General features: G+C 33.9%; 1 protein-coding gene across 3 annotated transcripts in view; it reads left to right on the top strand.

The window, feature by feature from the left end:
- Positions 1-3,691: 3,691 nt before the first annotated feature.
- LOC130446020 (uncharacterized) overlaps positions 3,692-20,166 on the top strand; it is a 240,557-nt gene continuing 224,082 nt past the window's right edge. For 2 of the 3 annotated variants that reach the window (XM_056781993.1, XM_056781995.1), the window contains exon 1: positions 3,758-4,080. In XM_056781993.1, coding sequence (XP_056637971.1) covers positions 4,043-4,080 — 38 coding nt within the window. In that variant the 5' untranslated portion in view covers positions 3,758-4,042. Of the gene's footprint in view, positions 4,081-20,166 lie in introns of all 3 variants that reach the window. The other variant, XM_056781994.1, reaches the window with a different exon arrangement.

Below are 20,166 nucleotides of genomic sequence, written 5' to 3' on the forward strand. Positions count from 1 at the left end.
GATTGCCATGTAGTAATCATGATTTATTTTTTGTATAAGGGTAGAACAATTACTGGAGATCACTATTCGCCATTACTGACCACTCTACGGGAAAAAATTAAAGAGAAAAGGGGCGGAAAGCTATCCAAAGGTGTTTTGTTTCTGCAGAACAACGCCCCTGCACACAAATCTCATGCAAAAAATTCGCGATTTAGGGTTTGAATTAGTAAAACACCCTCCCTTATTCACCAGATTTGGCTCCGTCCGACCATCATCGCTTTCCTCGATTGAAAAAATGTTTAAAAGGTCGTAAATTTTGTCCAACGAGGAGGTAATAAAAGTTGTGGAGGTCTGGTTTTCAGAGCAAGAAATAACATTTTTTTTTGAGGTCTAGAGACGCTGCAGGTTCGCTGGAATAAATGTATCCAGTTAAGAGGAGAATATGTCGAGTAATAAAATAATTTGACATTGACATTTGTTTGGTTCTATAGTAGGCTAAGAATTTTTCAATATATCCTCGTAAAATACAGAGATCTGCCTCGAAACAAACTACTCTTCATGTGATCCAGGTACTGAAAATACAAATTTGAACATTCTCATTGTAGATTGTTAACCTTTTCACTGCAACTCACTTCTAAATTGGGCAGTGCTAGAGCCCACTTTATTAGATCTAGAGAAATGTTTAGTGCTTGCAGACCACCCCTAAAGCAGGGCGTAAAATTTTAAACATTTGACTGCTGCAACCCTCTAAAAAAGGCGTTGTTGTTTTTGTTCCCTTCTAACTTCCCGTTTTTGTTCTCTTACACTCTCCCTATCTCACGGTATCTCTGATTCTCTATATCTTTTATGGAAACGAAAATGAAAATAGCATCCCACCTGTGCACTGTACTCCAGAAGCAGTTCACCCCTAGCAAGAGAAGCTTCATTTACTGGAAGTGGTGGACGAAGAGACGTATCTGATGGAATTATGTTTGATCAAAATTTATTTTTACAATTTTATTGATTTATCTTTACTTTTGTGTCTCGAAATTTTCATATTTTTTTTAAAAGGCTTTATTTTGTGTAGGTAATTGGTTTATTCTCTTATTTTGAATTGTTTATGAATTTTCAAGACTTTGATGATGGTATTGCAATGATATTATTTTACTGTTTTATTTACATATTACACTTTTCAATTTGTTTGTTAGAAAAATCTGTATTTTGTTAATTCTTATTTTGAAAATAATCATCATTATAATCATGTCTACTATTTTTTTTGGTTTTGGTTGAAAATTTATGTAAATATTATTTTGTAAATAAACGTGTCCCAGTAATGAGGTGTTTTCACTGAATAACAACTAATTTTAAATTTCTTCTTAGGTTATGTTCTATAAAAAACATTTTTTGCAAAAGGTATTCAACTGATGTGAACAGAAAATTGGAAAACCTTCACACTGATAATAATTTCATGTCTTATTTAGCTCGTTTTTTTTTGCGGATAAATATTTACAGTTAAAAGTGGAGTTTTAAGATCTACTTAACGCCTTAACAATAGTCCACTAGCATAACAGGACTTCACTTTCCCTGATAACCTGGTGGAAACGCTCGCCGTGCTCAACACCAACGTCTCTTATACATAGAGGTGAAAAATATTCATATGAGAGTCCAGAGTATGTATTCTGAGGAATATTTTACAAGAAATAACGCGACCTCAATCATATCTTCTACAAGGTTTTTCAGTTCTCATCTCTTACATTTCCGAGAAACCTGTACCATGAATTTCCAATTCTTGTTTTCTTCATAATTTCATTTACTGTTGGAAGAATTGTCGTATTTTAATGAAAATTCCTTATTTTAATTTCCATTTTGGCAAATTATTTTTATAAAATCAAAACTTCACTGTAGCGGTTAAGAAATTTTTTCATTATTCCTAATCCTAATTCCTAAACTCAGTTTTTAAATTAATGGATATATCTTCTGATTCTGGAGTGAAACTTATTTTTGGATGGCCACTAATCCAAAGATATAAAAAACCTAGTTGCATGCCGAAAACTATAGCAATAATTTCAAAATCTTGCAAGAATATTTTTCATTTTGGCGTCAAACTATCAATATTTACGAAACATAGATTAGTAATGAGAAAAATATACAGTGCGGTTACATAATTAATTATTCCTAATTTTAGTGGACATTTTTAAAAATATGGCGAAGGAGAATGGTTTATTTTTACATAAGATCATTAAATTTAATTTAATACGGATTAGATTTTGTGTAGAACTTTAGAAATTCATAATTATATTATAGAACGTGTAATACACAAAATATACAGCGCGGCTATATAATAAGGTACTTATAATAGTATTGAAAACATATTAAATTAGATGCTTTCATTATAATTATTAATAGAGGGTTAAACAAAACACTTATCATTATTCAGGGTTTGCTACTTAAATTTTGAGATATGGAAACATTGATGTGAATATGTCAAATCTGATATTGTCATCTTAAAGTTCTGGAAATTTTTAATCCTAAATGTGCTTAGAATGTCTTGTTATACGAGTGCTTTTTGAGTTGTTTACAGATACTTGAAACATTCATATTCTTTTTCTAAGACTTTCGACCTATACCTAATAAAGACTGAAAGCCGAAAAACAATTAGTTGATTGAATAGGTCACTACTTGAATCTTGTTTCGTCAGTTTGTTATCTTATGTTTGGCCCTATTATAGGAAAGATTCCTATGGTGAATTTAGAAGTAATATGAACCGTAATGGACTGGAAAAAGGAAAAAGGAGAAAAAAAAAATAGAAAGAAAGGCTCGATAAACAAATTATTCTTCGGAGAATTTCATAGATTTTTTTATTTACTTAGCTGAGGTTATATCATTCCCTGTTGTCGGCCATTTAGCTGTTGAAACTGCTCATCAGGTTACAGATAAACCTCAGAAAATATACATAATATTAAAGAAATAACTAAACCACATACTGCGAAATTTACGCGGAATATGATCGAAGAACTTGGTGACATTGAACAACCAGCATTTAGTCCGGACCTTGCACTGCCGGTTTACTATTTATTCAGATCCATGGCGAAATTCCGATGCAGTGCGACAATTTTTTGCTTCTTAGCTCAAAGACTGGTTTTAACAAGGTTGGGTTAGGAACATAGAATACGATAGGCTATATTTCGAATATTAAGGCTTTCTTTATTTATCATTATTTTATAAACAAAGGGAACTGACATTATTTATGAGACACTCTCTATATTATCTCAAATTACATTATCTTTCAAGATGCGGAAACTTTAACGTAAAAATCCTGGAAAATTAATCACAGTGTATTATTTAAAAGCGACAACTGAATTTTAATTAATCATTCATAGATAGATTTTGTTTTAGTCTAGTTTCGGTGTTTATCATTCATATAGGGTGTATCAATACTCATATCGAGAATTATTTAGAAAATAATATTTCTGTATTTCTACAACAATTATTTAAAATACCTTTCGATACATTGTCTATACTTAAATTATTTTCATTGTGAAATTTCAATCTCAAAAAATTATTTTTTCATATCCTGCGTATATTTCAACCAGTTTTGTGAATAGAATTTATATTTTATGCATACTGAAGGATGTGATGGTGCGATATTGAAGTGAGCTACAAAGATAAGTTGAACGATCTGACAATGCCGCGCTGCACGGCACATTGCATTATGCCATCGCGGTTTGAGGCCAATAGAAAATCGAATGCCGGTCACATGACTACTAGAGCAGTTCACAGTCGTCAAGTTGGGTTGTTTATTTTAAGCATCAGCATCTTTGATTCGGAACTGTGCGTCCGGTTATTGTTTCTCTAAGATAGTGTCGTATACCTATCTTACCGATCGGGATCGCGGGTGTTTCACTTGAAAATCCACAATTTACGATTTAATAGTTTTCCGACATTTTTATTCGCAAAAAAAATGTAACTGTAGTGATTAGTTGAATTTTGTAAGATGTGTGTAGTATGTAAGTGAAAAATGAAGACCTCTTGAGCCGGTGGAGAGTGGTTAATGTGTATCGTGTTTCTATAACAATTTTACGTAATGTTGGGAGTTCTTAAACGTCGTTGGAAACCTAAAAGGTAGGTAAAGAAGATTCTAGATCAATCTAAATATAGTGCGACCTTGTCGGCCGCTAAATTAATGGTATATTTACAAATTTATAAAACGCAGCAGGCGCACTATAGAAAACCTACCAGTTTTACCTATATTGATTAATTTCGCACACTGTAATTCAATCCGGATGACCTAAATTCTGCAATGAACATGATTTCAAGTTGAAAATTTACGTATTTGTACCTATTTATTGATCTGTGTCAGTCATGCAAACCCATCTGCTATGCTCAGCTGTTCTACTGTTGCTAGTTATCGATTTTGTCCCTAACCTTACATTTATCATCAATAACCGGATTTTTGAAAACGACAAAATGAAATATAGTGATAAGTAAGTTATTTTTAATGTATGAATGAATCTATATTAAACAATGTTATCAGTATTCCTTTGCTTCCGACTGTCAGACCAATAAATTGTTTTTGTTGTTAGAAACAAGTTATGTTATCATTTTTAAAACAATTAAACCATTGTCAAATAATTATCTTTCATCAATGTTGACTAAATTTGTCTTGTAAAAGAATGAAATATATTAAGACAAAAGACTTCCTTAAATACATTTCTATAAAAAGAAAAGACAGAATAAAACTCGCAATAAAACGAAGAAGGGGGCTTTTTTTCGATTTCAAAATGTGATACGAGGGTTGCTACTTAACTTTTGGGATAATTAAATAAAATTAATATTCTCCATTTAGATCAATACACTTTTGCGTACGTTGAAACCAAATTTCAAAGTTTTTTTCCCATTCCGATTGAGGTACCTCCAAAATATGTGATTTGAACGCTTTTTCATGTGTAGAAAAACGTTGACTTGCAATTTATTTTTGATTTACGGGAATAATAAGAAATCATTGGGTGCCAAGCAAGGACCGTACGGCGGATAAACCATCAATTGGATATTTTGACTGTTCAAAATATTTTAGTTCGAACTGATGTATTAGAGCTCGCATTGTCGTGGTGGAGAATGAATCGTCTTGGTTTCCCTGATTTTTTCTTCTGGCAAACAAACGCTGGTGTACTCTTCAAAATCAATCGTTCTACGTTGCTCTAATGTAGTGTTTCCCAACCTATTATTAATCAATAGGGTTGAAGTTTGATAAGAGAAAGCAATTGCTTTAATTCACAAAATAATTCAAGTTGTAGATCATTCGAATATATTTCTTCTACAGATTTTACTCGCACTTCTAATTCATAATTTACATTTTGAATGCATGGAATATAAAATTTTTTATTATTTAGAGCAGTGTTTCCCAACCTGTGGTCGGCGGACCTCTGGGGGTCCGCGAATATATGCATGGAGGTGCGCGGTGTCATCTCCTACACTTACTTAGCGAGGCGAACGTGCGATAAGCGAGACTGAATGAATGAAAATGATGTGTGTGAGTGAAATAAGTGAATGCGGGCGCCGGGTCGCGACTCTTCCTCCTACCACATCGCACTGCTCGCAAACTACGCATGCGCTCGCGATTCGTGCAATTGTTTTGTGTTGCGTTGCGTTCGAGATTGGAATAAACGAATTACGTTATTGTGACCTGTGACAATGAAACGCTGGTTAAAACCAAATGACTCCGCTTTGGAATAAGCAAATGAAAAACCTTCGACTTCAAAGGTTAAACTTCATAAGTTTTGCGACGAAAACTTAGCTTTCGGTTTTATAAGTACCAATTTAATCCGGGAAGACAGACGTCAGTGAGTCCATTGCTACGAAGTTTTGACGAATGAGCCGATGAAACCGACCAAATTCCGATGTCATTTAGAAAAAAAACACCAAGAATATCGTGAGAAATCAAAAGCCCTTTTCAAAGCTATAGCCTCGCTATTAGAACAACGCAAAAAAATAATAATAAAGACTGCTACTGGACCAAGAACTAAACTGTTGTATTAGCGTCCTACCAAGTATCTTTGCTAGTTGCAAAAAGTGTTGAACCCCACACCATTGCTGAAGAATTAATTCAACCGTGAGCTAAAATTATGGTTTCTGCTATGTTCGGCGATAAAGATTTAAAAGAACTGGGCGTTGTATCGTTATCAAACAACACAGTGAAGAAGAGAATTGATAAAATGTCGGGAAATGTTGAAGAGCAGCCGATTTTGAACGTTAAATCGAGCAGATTTTATACTTTGCAATTAGATGAGAGCACACATATTAGCAATGATGCAAACTTGCTTGCATATGTTCGTTACGAACACAACAACAGTATAAGTGAGAATTTTTTATTTTGTTTACCTCTGAAGTAATATTTGAAGTGTTGAACAGGTATAAAATTACATGGGACAAATGTGTGGTTGTTACTGCTCGGTGCTCGGGCTATGACCGGGATCCGAATAGGGCTTCAGGCGCACGTGAAGAAGATGAATCCAGCTATTATCTGGCATCATTTCTGCATTCATAGGGATGCATTAGCAGCTAAAAATATGCTAGAAAAATTAAAAACAGTGTTAGATGACATAGTGCAAGTAGCTAGGCTTTTAAATTCCCGTATTTTCGGTATCATTTGTGAAAAAAAGGGAAGCAGTTGTGCTAAAGTGTGTTCGTTGTCTCGTGGTAAAGTTGTGTCACGTGTTTTTGAGCTGAAAGATGAGATCAGAATGCTCTTTTTGAAGAATTCCGTACACGGCGTCAACAAACATTTCAATGACTTTGAGCCCTTAACGAGCTGAACTTGGAGAGGGGAGAGATAACAACGTCTTCCATGTCGATGATAAAATTGAAACGATGCTAAAAAGCTTGACCTTTTGATAAATCGTACAATTAAAAAAAACTATAATCACTTTCCTTTCCAACACTGGCAGTGTTTTTGGAATCCTCTGGTGAAGCAATATTGCCAGCACAAGTACAAGATGAAATGGTTACACACCTCCGCGCTTTGAGATTTTTGTTTCGGGATTATTTTCCAGTACCCGACAAAAATCAAAATTGAACAGCGGCCCAGGAAAGCCTGTGAATCAGCATTGAAATGCAATGTCAAAGAATCTTCATTATCTAGTTTTTGGGTGAATCAAAAGATAGATTATGAGAAGATATCGGACGAAGCACTGAAACATTTACTGCTTTTTTCAACCACATCATCATCGTCATCATCAATCCTTTCAATTCTGTGGATTATGGCTATCGCTTTTGGCGCATTAAATCCTTTTTTTTTGAGGTGGATTACTACTCGTTTTTTAATTTTTATTTTCTTTATAGTTTGTCGTTTGTTTTGGCTGCTTTTGTTATTATTTTCCATTCTTTTCGGTTCCGGCATTTTGCTCTCTTCTATTTCATTTCTCCAAGTTTTTCTCGGCCTACCCCTTCTCCTTGTCCACAATGGGATCCATTCTTCTGATCATTTCAATTGTTTTCCTTCTCATTATATGCCCGGCCCATTTGAGCTTTTGTGCTTTTATGTATCGCACTATATTCTCATTCCCCAGCTCTCCATCTATCTCTTCGTTTTTCTTTGCTCTTCTTTCTCCGTTCCACCACATACCAATGTGAAAAGGCATTCTCTACTCTTGTATATACAATAAACAAATACAGAAACAGATTACAAGTAGAATCTGATTTGAGATTATAACTTATTAGCAACAACAATCCGAATATAACTGTTTTAATTGAAAAAAAGCAACACCAACCTTCACATTAAATTTTGTTCATATTTTTCATAATAAACAATTATAAGTACTTATTTTGTATATGTAATAACTAAAATAAATATCGAATCCGAATTTTTTTTGCTGTTTACTTTATTAAGGGGGTCCGTGAAAACAGTGCTTGATTTTCTAGGGGTTCGTGGCCGAAAAAGGTTGGGAAAAAACTGGCGACCATTTGTTTAGAAGTGCTTCTTGGGCCATCATCTTTTGTTGGATGTGGCTCGGCTTCATATGGATGGATCCATGATTCGTCGCCTGTTACGATCTTACAGACGTCTTTTCTTTGCACTAATAGACACGAGATTTTTTATGAGCGATTGTAAAATTAAGCGGTATCCTATGCGAACAAATCTTTTTGATAGCCAAATATTCATATAATTGTCCATTATCTACAGAATTATATGTCAAAAAGAATGTTGAGGCCAAATTCGTGTACCGCACACCATTTACGAGAAAGAAAATGTATCAAATTCGATTAGCAAAAGGACTATACGACAAAATATAATTTTGGAACTAAAATGCGAGTTTGAAAAATCTGGTTGACACCAGAATATAGACAGCATACGATCTTTAGAATTGATCTTCTATAAAATATAATAATATCTTACCTGATGGAACTCACGAACCATTTAATAGCAAATTGTTTTATTGGGTTATGTCCACAAACAGGTAAACGTAAAGAAGAAAAGCTTTTGATACTATGAACAGAAACCATTTGTACAACATTAGGAACGATCTTGGTATTCCAAAAAAAAAACTTATGTCTTACGAAATTGACACTCGAACAAACAAAGGCGAAGGTAAAGACAAACCAAAGAATATCAGTATGTTTCCAGACCAACACAGGACTGAAACAGGGAGATCCTTTATCCACTACGTTATTCAATCTAGTATTAGAATGAATACCGAGTGAAATCAGTTTGAACAGGGCATGATCACTAAACGCAGCTACTGGCAAACCTAGACGACGTAGAAATCCTTTCAACATCGGACATGAGCTTAAGGAAACATGCGGAGCCTTTATAGAAGTTCAAAGTTATGTATATCTTGGATTGGTTATCAAGGACGACGGAGGAAATCTGGAAGCGAGGACGACGAGGGGAAGTAAACAGTTGGGAGCGCTGAATGCGATTGAAAGTTCCCAAAAAATCTCCAGAAAGGCGAAGCTACATCTTTATAAAACAATAATAAGACCAACAGTGAGCTACGGTGCCGAAACGTGGATCCTTAACAAAGAAGAGGAAGAGAAATTAGATATATGGGAAAGAAAAGGATACTAGGCGGTAAAAAGAGGGAGATTTATAGCTGAGTAGAACAAATAATGAAATAAGGAATCTATTTGGAGAAGCAGAACTAAATAAAATAATAGGATCCAAAAAAGTACAGATGAACAAGAAAAAAGGAAAACCAAGAAGACCTAGGAGAGAGAGAAATTCAGAACTGGAAAACGAAAGCAAAATATAGGAGTGGAAGGGAATCACTCTACATAGAAACAGATCGTCAACGTACAGAACCAAACACCCGTTTTAATACTGAACAGGTTATAATGAAACTCAACTTTCTAATGAATGGAATGATGATCTGTCTATTGAAAAAGAGATCTGAGCTTTAAATCGAGCATGGACATTATTGAAAAATAAGAAATTCTGTGCTACCCCTTGTTGATACGCGATTGTATACTATCGATAGAAAAATCCTTAGTTTTGAAGTATATTTTCCTGCCAGGCCCTAGCAAATCTTCTTGTGGCAAAACAATTGTTGGATAGCTCCTCTATTAGATTGGGCTCGTCTTGATTGATGCATTCATTATGTGATGTCGTGCTTGATGAAAGGAGTAATCAAATCATGGTTAAGTGTCTGATTACTTGTCTGATATATCGTGCTGCATTTACCATCGGTCGTAATCTTTGGATGATATTTAGACATCCCATTGGTGAAATCTGTACTCCTAGAAGTATTTTATTATGGTATTGTATAAAATGATTCTATTTTGATTATTCAACTTAAATTTTCGTTCTAAGAAACCAGTACATTTGCCGATGTTTTAAGTCAAGATGTTTTCTTTTAGTCTGAATATGGTGAATATGCTTCTAACATGTAAGACTTTGGTCTAGATGTACATATGATATAAAGAACATGGAACCAACCCATTATCATTGAAGCAATGAATAATTTCGAAGCAATGGTTTTATAAATTATTTTGGGGCAACTTTAAGAAAGCCAGGTATAACAGATTACATTAGCTCTTTATAAAATGAGAATCCAATTTTATTAACGACAGGCGTATATTAAATTTTATTATACTTCAACCCCATAATAACATCAATCAAATGAAAAATTCTTTCACACATCTCACCCTGTTGCAAGCCCCACCTGTCATTGACAGGAAGTTTTTTTATTCTGGTCGGTCTTTTAACACTTTTTTTTTGAATAAGTAGTTGTGTAGTATTTGGAATTTTATTGTTAAAGGAGTGTCTGGTAATTTATAAAGCTATTAGGTAACAGAGGTAACCTAATTTGGTTTTAGATATTTTATTGAATTGCTATTTAATGTTATTTGTAACGAAGGGTAGAGATGAATGGGACAGGTTTGGTTTAAATTAATTCTTAGAAACGTGGGCTTTTGTCTGCTGTTTAATAAGGCATTTTGAAATAGTTTGAATTAATGCTTAGTGTTATATATATAAAGTTTTATACGATTTTCATTTTCTATAACTACAAAAAAATTCAATATCATTTTGATGCAGTATCCTTCCCTAAAGCAATTTGAAATTAATTGTTATACAGCTTTTATTAATGTCAAATTGAGGTATGTGTATTTTCGCTTTTGATCCAATATATTTTACTATTATTATCGTAACGACAATTGAATAACTTTATTATGAGGGCTACTCGGGCAGAAGAAAGCGGGCATACGCTGTAGACGACTGCGAAGCTCTCGTAGTACATACTCCACCATTGTTGGCATTCAAGCGTCAGTCGGCGTTATGCTACAGCCACGTAAACATTTCCACCTAACCTAACCTAACCTAACCTAACCTAACCTAACCTAGCCATTATTGATGCTCATGCCAAGTGCGAATTGCGAAGTGAGTGATTCGTTTTCTATAGACAGAAGGTTGCAAAAATCCAAGAGTCGAGTGTATGGGGAAAACTTCATGAGTGATGATGTTGCGGGTGATTGGTGTCGAAAGCTTAAAGATAGCCGTGATGATGTGCATGATGAAAGAGACCAAGGATACAAATCTGTCGTTTCAGATGACCTGGTTCAACGAATTGACAGAGTGGTTAAAAAAACGGCAGATTCGTCATTACTGTTTTGTCTATGGAATCTCCAGAATTTTCACGGTCTGTTTTGTACTCTCCTTGAATTCATTGGCGACCACTTTTTTTGAAAAGGGTATTGAAAAGCTTATCCACAGATATTACAAATATCTCAAGTAAGTGTACCAATCTTTTGGTAATAAAATTATTGTTTTATATGAAATTGTCTTTTATTCATAGCCTATCGGAGGTTGAAAAAAAACGGCCCTCGTATAACTAACTATTGGCGATATTATCGACATTTTCAGAGGATAGCGACAAAGTCATATGATATAAATCATAAAAGAGAATTATTCAAGTCATGCCCGACTGGAATATTATCAATATCGAGGACGGTTCCACCGTTTTTCTTCCGAATCAATAATTACTCTAACCTCTCATCCGTTCAAAAAAAAATACTTGAAGGTATTGAATTCAGAAATGCGATATAATATATGGTGTATAAGTTTACTCGTGTCTTGCGACTATATCACTTATTTCCATACACTTTTCGTGTCACTCTTCAATTCCTCAATGGTAATTTTCTAGGCACTCGACTTCTCTTTCAATTATTTATAGCACAAATATTTTAGTCTTTTGTATTTGTTTCATTCACATCGATTTTTCATTCCGAATAAGATATTTCTGATAAATCTACCATCTAGCATTCATTTTATTTACTTATCGGTGGTTGAACTTTCCTCGCTATTTCTTGCTATTCACTTTATTCATTTGTTCTTTATCTTTGTCGTTATTCTGGCTAATTATCACACATATTTGTACCTCGTTCCTTTATTCTCTAAAAAACGTTTCAATAGAATGAAAAAACCGTCACAAAACCATATTTTTTTGTACACACTTCATAATATCCAATAAGGTTTTTTTCGGAAATCTAATATATTTTTTATAAAATCTTCGTAGCCTGCTGACTTATATTTATATATAAGTAGTACATTATATTTAAACATCTGTCTACAAAAATAGCAATAAATCGTGGACTTTGATTGGTAAAAAAAATGTACCTGGTGGGTTATGAATATGTTTGAGGAAATTGAAATAAAGCACAAAGTTTAAACGTAATCCGACCCTGGTGGCAATCATATGTACAGGTTTTATCCGCTATTACCAAATATGGAGCGGTCGCTTCGAACATCTGAACTTCCACGGTAGTCAACTAAGATGCGTTTCAATTGTTTCTTTATGCTCAGATGATCCACATGAATAAAACTGGATTGACTGATCACGATCTCAGATTCATTCACCGAATATATTCATTTTAGAAAAGAGAAGAGCCGAGATATCAAAACTAGATCTCTACGAAATAGAGGAAATATTTTTTTTTAAAATGTAAAATGTAAAGATCAACTTTAATAGAACCTATAATTTCTAATAAAATTTGGAAGTGCAATTAACCCGGCTAGTTTGTTCAAACTGTGCTCGTCAAAAACTGTAATTTTTTTCTACCCACTACTTTAGTCATTTTTGCAGCTTTATCAAATCTTCTTAAAGTTGCAGGATATCTTCTGAATGAAGTGTGAACATCCTTGAGACAAAATCCTGCCCAGATTTGAGTAGATTTATATTTATATTCACATCTGCACTTGTTGGTAGATTCTAAGTGAATAAAACGTCCAGCATCTTTAATGGAAGGTAGTTTAGAAAGGTTAAAGTTTGCGAAAAGCTGATAATAGGGATTATCATTAATTTTGATTGAGCTATCACTACCATAAACCCTTCCTGTATTGACTACACTGTCAGGTTTGCTTTCTCATTGACGTCTGACTGAAAAAACATGAGAAGAGTAAAATAATTATGCTGGATTAGATTAGAGCAGGATGGTGTTAACATGCCAGAAAACATTCAGTGAAAATTATCGGTTTAATTTTTTAGGCGATTTATAAATTAGGACGTCCAGAAGTATGGAAGGTGTACAACAAAATCCTATTAAATTTGAATCAGCTGCGAGAAAGGAAGTTAAAATATCATTCTAAATCGATGTTGGCGAGAAATTGCATATCTGCAAATGATTTTAGCTATTTTTTTTATATAAAAAAGTGTTTTTCCATTCTTTCAAATATCATCAATCAGTTAGATTATTGTAGATTTCTTATTGTTAGAATAAGTGGAACATTGTAGGTTAAATGTCTTATTACCTATTAATTCACTATTTGTAAATACCTTGTAAAATTATAGTAAAAAGTTTAAATGCACCTGCGTTGTATGTAGAATTTACCAGCTCATTATAGAGAAAATATAAATTAAATCTGCTGTGTGTTTATGTAGTTTATACATGGTGTTTCAAAAAAAGGTGATCTTGTCTCTAGGATAAATAGAAAACAGGAAAATATTTGGGTTTTGCTCAGTAGAAAATTTTCGTAACGGCATTTGTATTTGAGTCCCAGAACTGCAATACATGATCATCAAATTGTTGTTTGTCTCGTACTAAGGCCTCCAATAACTCAGTGTCCATACTAATTCAACTTTGAAAAACAAAAACGTTACAAGAAACGAAAGCCCTCAGTCCCATTTGTTTTTATCGTATCCGGTCTCATTTACGCGACAAAAAATTTGCAATTCATAATGTTTACTAATTAATAATAATTAATAACTTTATTAATACTTTATATCAGCATCGTTTATTACTTCATAATTTTCAAAATATTCATGGTACAATGATATTTAAGTTCCCTTTAAATTTTGCTTTATAAATTTAATATTAAAAAAATTATGTTCAATACTACATGGAACGAACCGATTAATTAGCGCCTTTTATGATAGTCAAACATAAAAACAAATTCATTGGATATATCAGCTTCCAAAACATATTCATATAAAATTTAAATACAATGTTGCCAGTAGTTGCGGCTAAATCGTGAAAAATGTGTATAATTTTCGTTCTTCAACGCCCTTTATCTTGAATAGGGATGAACAGATTTCTATCTATCCTAGAGACGGGATCACGTTTTTTGAAACACCCTGTATATAATGGTTTTGTGCAATTTATTATAAGGAAATGATGTTTACTATTCCCTCTACTGATATTAATAAAGGTCATCCAATTACATTAAGACGGTAAACAAAGTAGACTTTAAACGACATTATTCATAAAACACTTTCCTTATTTTGGAGCAGTTGTTATCCTTATATAAGACATTTACATATCTTTCGTCGATTTTTTTTCGCTCAATCAAACAGATCGTTAGCATACTCATTATGAATATTATAAATTTCTCTTACCTCGATTCGACATTTATTGTCGGTCTAGTATCTCTTTGAAATCGTATGTGGGTCGACGATATGGATATTTGTTACATAAGTCTAACGTAAAACGCAAGACGTTTACCGTAAGAAAACTTATAAAAGAACGTACCTACGCATTTGTGCTTTCAAGTCCCACGGTAGAGGATTGTCAGGGACGGAGTATCTCGACAAATAATAGTCATAAAGTCTTTTTTTCTATTGAATTTTATTTGTGATGTAAAACGTCGCATTTTCATGAAATATTTTGTTTTACTTAAACTTTTCTGATCAATACTGTAATAAGTACTCCCTACCGTGGTTATCGCCTTAAAACAATTACCTGTGGAAAAAATTACATCCAAAATTAAGCATTATTTTCGTCCTAGCTCCTTTGATATCTTCATATTTAAATACTGTTGACCTTATCTTGTCATACATCATACATAAACAAACACGGCAGTAGATGTAATATTTTTTTATGATATGTTCTTGCGGTTAGTGTATATATATATGCATCATTTTATCGTAGCGGTTCTCTCGACTATGAAGCCACACGACCAAGTGCACGCAGGTCGGTGAACTTCTTGTTGTCGACACATTCATAGAGTGAGATCAAAATGAGAGAGAAACGTTTGACATACATTTATACAAGCAGTTAGAAAGAGAAACGTTACATGTAGATGCAGACAGCGTGACGCCTCCACTTTAAACACTACGAGACGGCAAAAAATTTGGACTGCAATCGTTGTTAATCATCCACCTACGCTTGAAAAATCTAACCATGCACGCGGAAAAGGCTTTATGCAATAAGAGTCTCTTTTCTTGAATTGAAAATTCCATAACATATAAAATGAAAAACATATAAATATATCGAGAAGATCTGCACATAAAAACACATATATTTCAATAGAATACGATAAAAGTGAAGTGAAGCTTGAAAATTTAAATCAAATCCAAGGCTTTAGAATATCTTGCTGTTATTTTTCATTTTGGAAACCCTTTGTTTTTAATCGTGGAAACCTCTAAGTGTCTTTGGCTTAAAGCGAGTCTAAATTCAAAGGATTTTTCTCCTCGTTTTCCCTATTTAAGGAATTCCATTGCTAGTTTGAGTCCTATCAGCGGTTTCGTAAGTTCCAGCTTGCCCAATTCGACGGTATCTTTATTACCCTTGAATCTTTTATGTACATTTCAGAATCAGCTCTGTTTCCGTATATGTTTACTACCGCGATTCGTGATATGCAACAAATCATGGATCTATTATATGAACCCGAAACTAAACAACAATCGACTGTATGGGTTTTTCAATATGAGCCAAATCCAACAAAAGTTGTACGAACATGAAGCGTTTCGAGGCAAATGTAAGTACACCATCATCTGCTTGCCAGAAGTGTTTGATTAAATCAAGGAAACCAATTGCAGAAGACGAATCATTCGTCACTACGAAAATAGGAACTATCATACATCAGTTCAAACAAAAACGTTTTTGAACAGTTAAAACATCGAATAGAAGGGTCATCTGCCCTACAGTTCTTGTTTGGCTCCTAATGATTTCTCATTCCCGTCAATAATCAAATAAATTACAAGGTCAACGTTTTTCTACAACTGAAGGAGTGATAGATGCGTTAAAAACTCTTTTGGAGGTACCTCAATAATTGGTTCAAACGCTTGTATTGATCTTAATCGAGAATATTTTGAAAAATGATGAAGCCATATCCAATTATAAATATTTGTTTTATTTATATATATAAACAGCTCAACAGGCCTTATAGACCCACGACTTGGAGTCGCTCCACTGCTTCACGCCAGTTCTTTATTTCTATTTTTTCTAAATCTCCTCTACATGCTTCTATCCGTTTTTTCTGTGGACGCCCCCTTTACCTTTTCGCTCCTTCTCTACTTAAAAAGAATCTTTTCACCCAACTGTCTTCGTCCATTCTGGCTTTGTGTCCCATCTAACGAAGTCTTTTTGATCAGACCACATATTCCATCTCAGCTTGACCATACAGTACTTTGACATCTGCGTTCGTTCCTCTTCTGCACTCGTTTTGTTCTAGCACTTCTCTGAAAATCGTCCTTAGTACCTTTTTCTCCCATATGTTTATTTTGTTTTCTTTTTTTTTTTGTTCATGATCCAGCACTCACTGCCATACAGCATCGTTAGTTATGTAACTGTCTTGTAAATGCGTATCTTGTAGGCTCTTGAAATATCTTTTGATCTTAATAGTCTTCCTAGGACTCCCTCTCGCCAGTCTTTGTTGATTTCCCTGGTTTTACTTCCTTCGTTTGTCACTGTTACTCCCAGGTATTCGAATTGCTGAACTTTATCTAATCTATACTCCTTGTTTTGATCTGTCGTCACTTTCAATTGGTTGCAGCTATTCAGATCCCTTCCCATCTCCATATATTTGGCTTTATTCTTTTCTCTTATTTTCAAAGAGTAGGAAAATTTTTTAAGATCCTTTTTCCTTCTACTTATAAGTAGAACCAAATCATTTGCATTGGCAACGATTTGTGTTTTGTTATTGTAAATCATCCCCTGGGTTTGAATGCCACTATTTCTCTGGATCATTTCTAATTCAAGGTTAAACAGCATTGTTGGTAGTGGGTTTCCTTACTTTAAACCTCGTTTTTTAGGTATTCCGAGTGCTGCTAGCGCCTGGAACAAATGTTTTCTATTTACTGAATCATACGCTTAGTTGAGATCCACAAAGAGGATCTTCAGGTTCAATCCTTAGTCATAGCTTTTGTTCTGGATTGCCTTCAATAAGAAAATTTGATCACTAGTTGACTTTCTTTGGTACTCGCCCACTTGTTCGGCCAAGTATTTGCCTAATCCATTTCTTATAATTCTGGCTAGGACTTTGTATACGACATCCATTAGAGTGATACCCCTATAATTCACGAAGTCTGTCACATCTCCCTTCTTATGTACTAGGTAAATAATTACCTTATCTCATTAGTTTGGAATCGGTTCTCGGCATATTCGCACCCTTAAGGGCTCACCATCATACTTGATAACTTCTATTGGAATCACATTTCCACTAGCACTTTTGCCATTCTTCGTATTATTTATAATTTCCTATACTCGTAATTCTATTTTTTTCGATGGTGTTCTCTCTACCGAGATGGTTGTTCCCTCTTGTTTGTATTTGTATATCTCAAAACTAAAGTAGCAAACCTCGTTTTTTACTCCCTTGGTGCTTGTTTAGATATATTCTTGCTTCAGCTTGGATCCATTTTTGTAGTAGATGTCGACGATAGTTGTAATTTACCAGCTGAATTAATTATTATTAAGGACAATAATGGTTCTGTCTCTGCCTCTGAGGCAGATTAACCCTTTCAGCACTAGTAGATTGTATGAAACTAATAATTAAATATTATATATAACAAGAACTAAATCTTCTTTTCGATATAATTTGATTCTCAGATTTAAATACAGTAAATCTACATAGTTAACGTTTTTACTAACTTCTGAACGTATTGATTGCTGTTGTTCTACACTGTATGAAACATTTTTTATAATTCTTTCGTAGCTTTGTCAAACACCTTGTATAACAGAAGCATCTCGACCTATAGTAACCCTACATTTATTCTAACATTATTCTCTTGTCATTCAATATTTTACTAAAAAAGGAAACATTATGGTGTCTTGCAAGAATAATTGGTAAATATGAACTTGAAGACGTGAACGTATAAGGTGAAGTTAAACATTCTTCAACGGTGTGGAAGAATACAGGGTAATCCGATATTTCGAACGTGTCATTTAGATATTTTGTAATATTCCAATAGTAACTCCAACAGTTTTACATAAAAGTATTGAATTTGCACATATTTCATTATATGGCATTGCGTATTTCTTCCCTAAAGTTGATCAGTATAGGGAGACTCACTCGCAGAAAATCTTTGATATCATCACTATGGAGAACAAGTTTTATTATTATCGATACAGCTGGTTTTTTCCATTCCATTTGAGGTACCTCCAAAACATGTGATTTGAACGCATTCACGCTTCTTCGGGTGTAGAAAAACGTTGAACTCGCAATTTCTTTTTGATCTGAGATAATACGGCGGATGACCCATCAATCCGAATTTTTGTTTGAACTGATGAGGGAAAGCCCTCATTATCGTGGTGGATAATGATTCATCTTCTGCGATTGATTTCCCTGATTTTTCGAACCCTTCTAACAAACAAATGCTGGAGTACGATTCAGAATTAACCGCTCTACGTTGTTCTAATGGAACGGCTGCGATATATCCAGTTATTCAGGAAAATCAGGCGACCATTTGCTTTGAAGTGCTTCGTGCGCGAACAAATCTTTTTGGCACTCAAATGTTCATGCAATATTGATTGTAAGAGAGTGGAACTAATGTCCAAGTATGCCTCAACCTCACGGTTGTGTTACATAATAATCTTGCAATATCAGTTTACATATAGCATCGATGTTTTCTGGCACAACAGTCGATTTTGGACTACATTCATGAAATTCATCTTGTAGCGAAGTGTGACCACGATTATTGAGTTCGGAAAACCAGAGTATCTATAAACAACTCAAATAGTACTCGCATGACAACACCTTCTGACTACATTCACCATTAAAACTTTATAATGGCAATATCATTAACATCAGTGTTGCCATATCTGAAAACTGAAGTAGCAACGCTCGTAAAGGTCAAATCTAATTAAGTAAAAAGTCTAGTGACTTCGATTCAAAAATTCAGTATTGAAATTACTATTTCGTAAACTGAATTTGAATCAACTGGTTATTGATTAAACAGTGGTTTGTGTGTATTGGTAGCGCTATTGGAAATAATCATTAAATTTGAAGGAAACAAATGATTTTATAGTTTTTTGCTGGATTGAGAAACCGGAGGTTACAGTACAAATTGTATGCTCAGTTTCTTAAACAATATTTAGATAAATAGATCTGATTTCAATTGATAATCATCTTATTACATTTATTCATTTTCCAATATTATAATTGAATCAATTTTGTACATTTTCTACTTAGTAGTATTTTTATATTGTTATTTTGTTATCTACCGTCCATAAATTTTCTGTAAATTTGATGAGTGTGCCAAAATCATCTCGTAAAACGTAATATTTTAGTACGTGCACCTGGTTTAACCTCAAATATTTCATCCTATCTTATAGTCACCAAGAAAATGCGGAAAAGCTACAAATAGATTTTCTGTTGATGAATGGTTAAGCGGATTTCGACTTTCCGTAAATACTTCAAAGTGACATAATTTTCTAATATAAGAAATTTAGTTAGCAAAAGCAAAATAGGAATATGACAATTATACATGAAATTTATCTGCCTTTCCAATAACAAGTTGGGATTTTATAAACTAACCGGTAAATTTGATAAATCTATATACGAGGGCCTTTTTAATTCAACCTCCGATAGACTATAAATAACAGACAAGTTCATATAAAACTGTCAACTGTTAACTCGTTGAAACAGGTCATCAGAACGACAGATTTGCGTCCTTGGCTTTCTCCATCATGCACATCATTATGGCCATCTTTAAACTTCACTCATGAAGTTCTCCCCATACACACGACTCATTCTCGATGAATTTCTGCAGAACTATGGCCTCCAGCCTGTAGAAAACGAATCACACTTCGCAGGAGCATCAATAATGGCGGACATTTTTACGTGGCTGTAGCACAACGCCTACTGACGCCTGAATGCCAACAATGGTGGAGTGTGTAGTGTAGCTAGTATTTCAGGAAAACTCTGTTTTCTAAGTAAGCGATATCACGTATAATTCATCGAAAATAATAATACAACTTCATTCATACCGAGCATCTTTTTCAATTTTTTTAATAACAATGTTTGTTTCAAGTTTATTTTATACAAAAATTTAGGTCTTTTAT

Source organism: Diorhabda sublineata, chromosome 6 (assembly GCF_026230105.1).
Source record: "Diorhabda sublineata isolate icDioSubl1.1 chromosome 6, icDioSubl1.1, whole genome shotgun sequence".
Lineage (NCBI taxonomy): Eukaryota > Metazoa > Arthropoda > Insecta > Coleoptera > Chrysomelidae > Diorhabda > Diorhabda sublineata.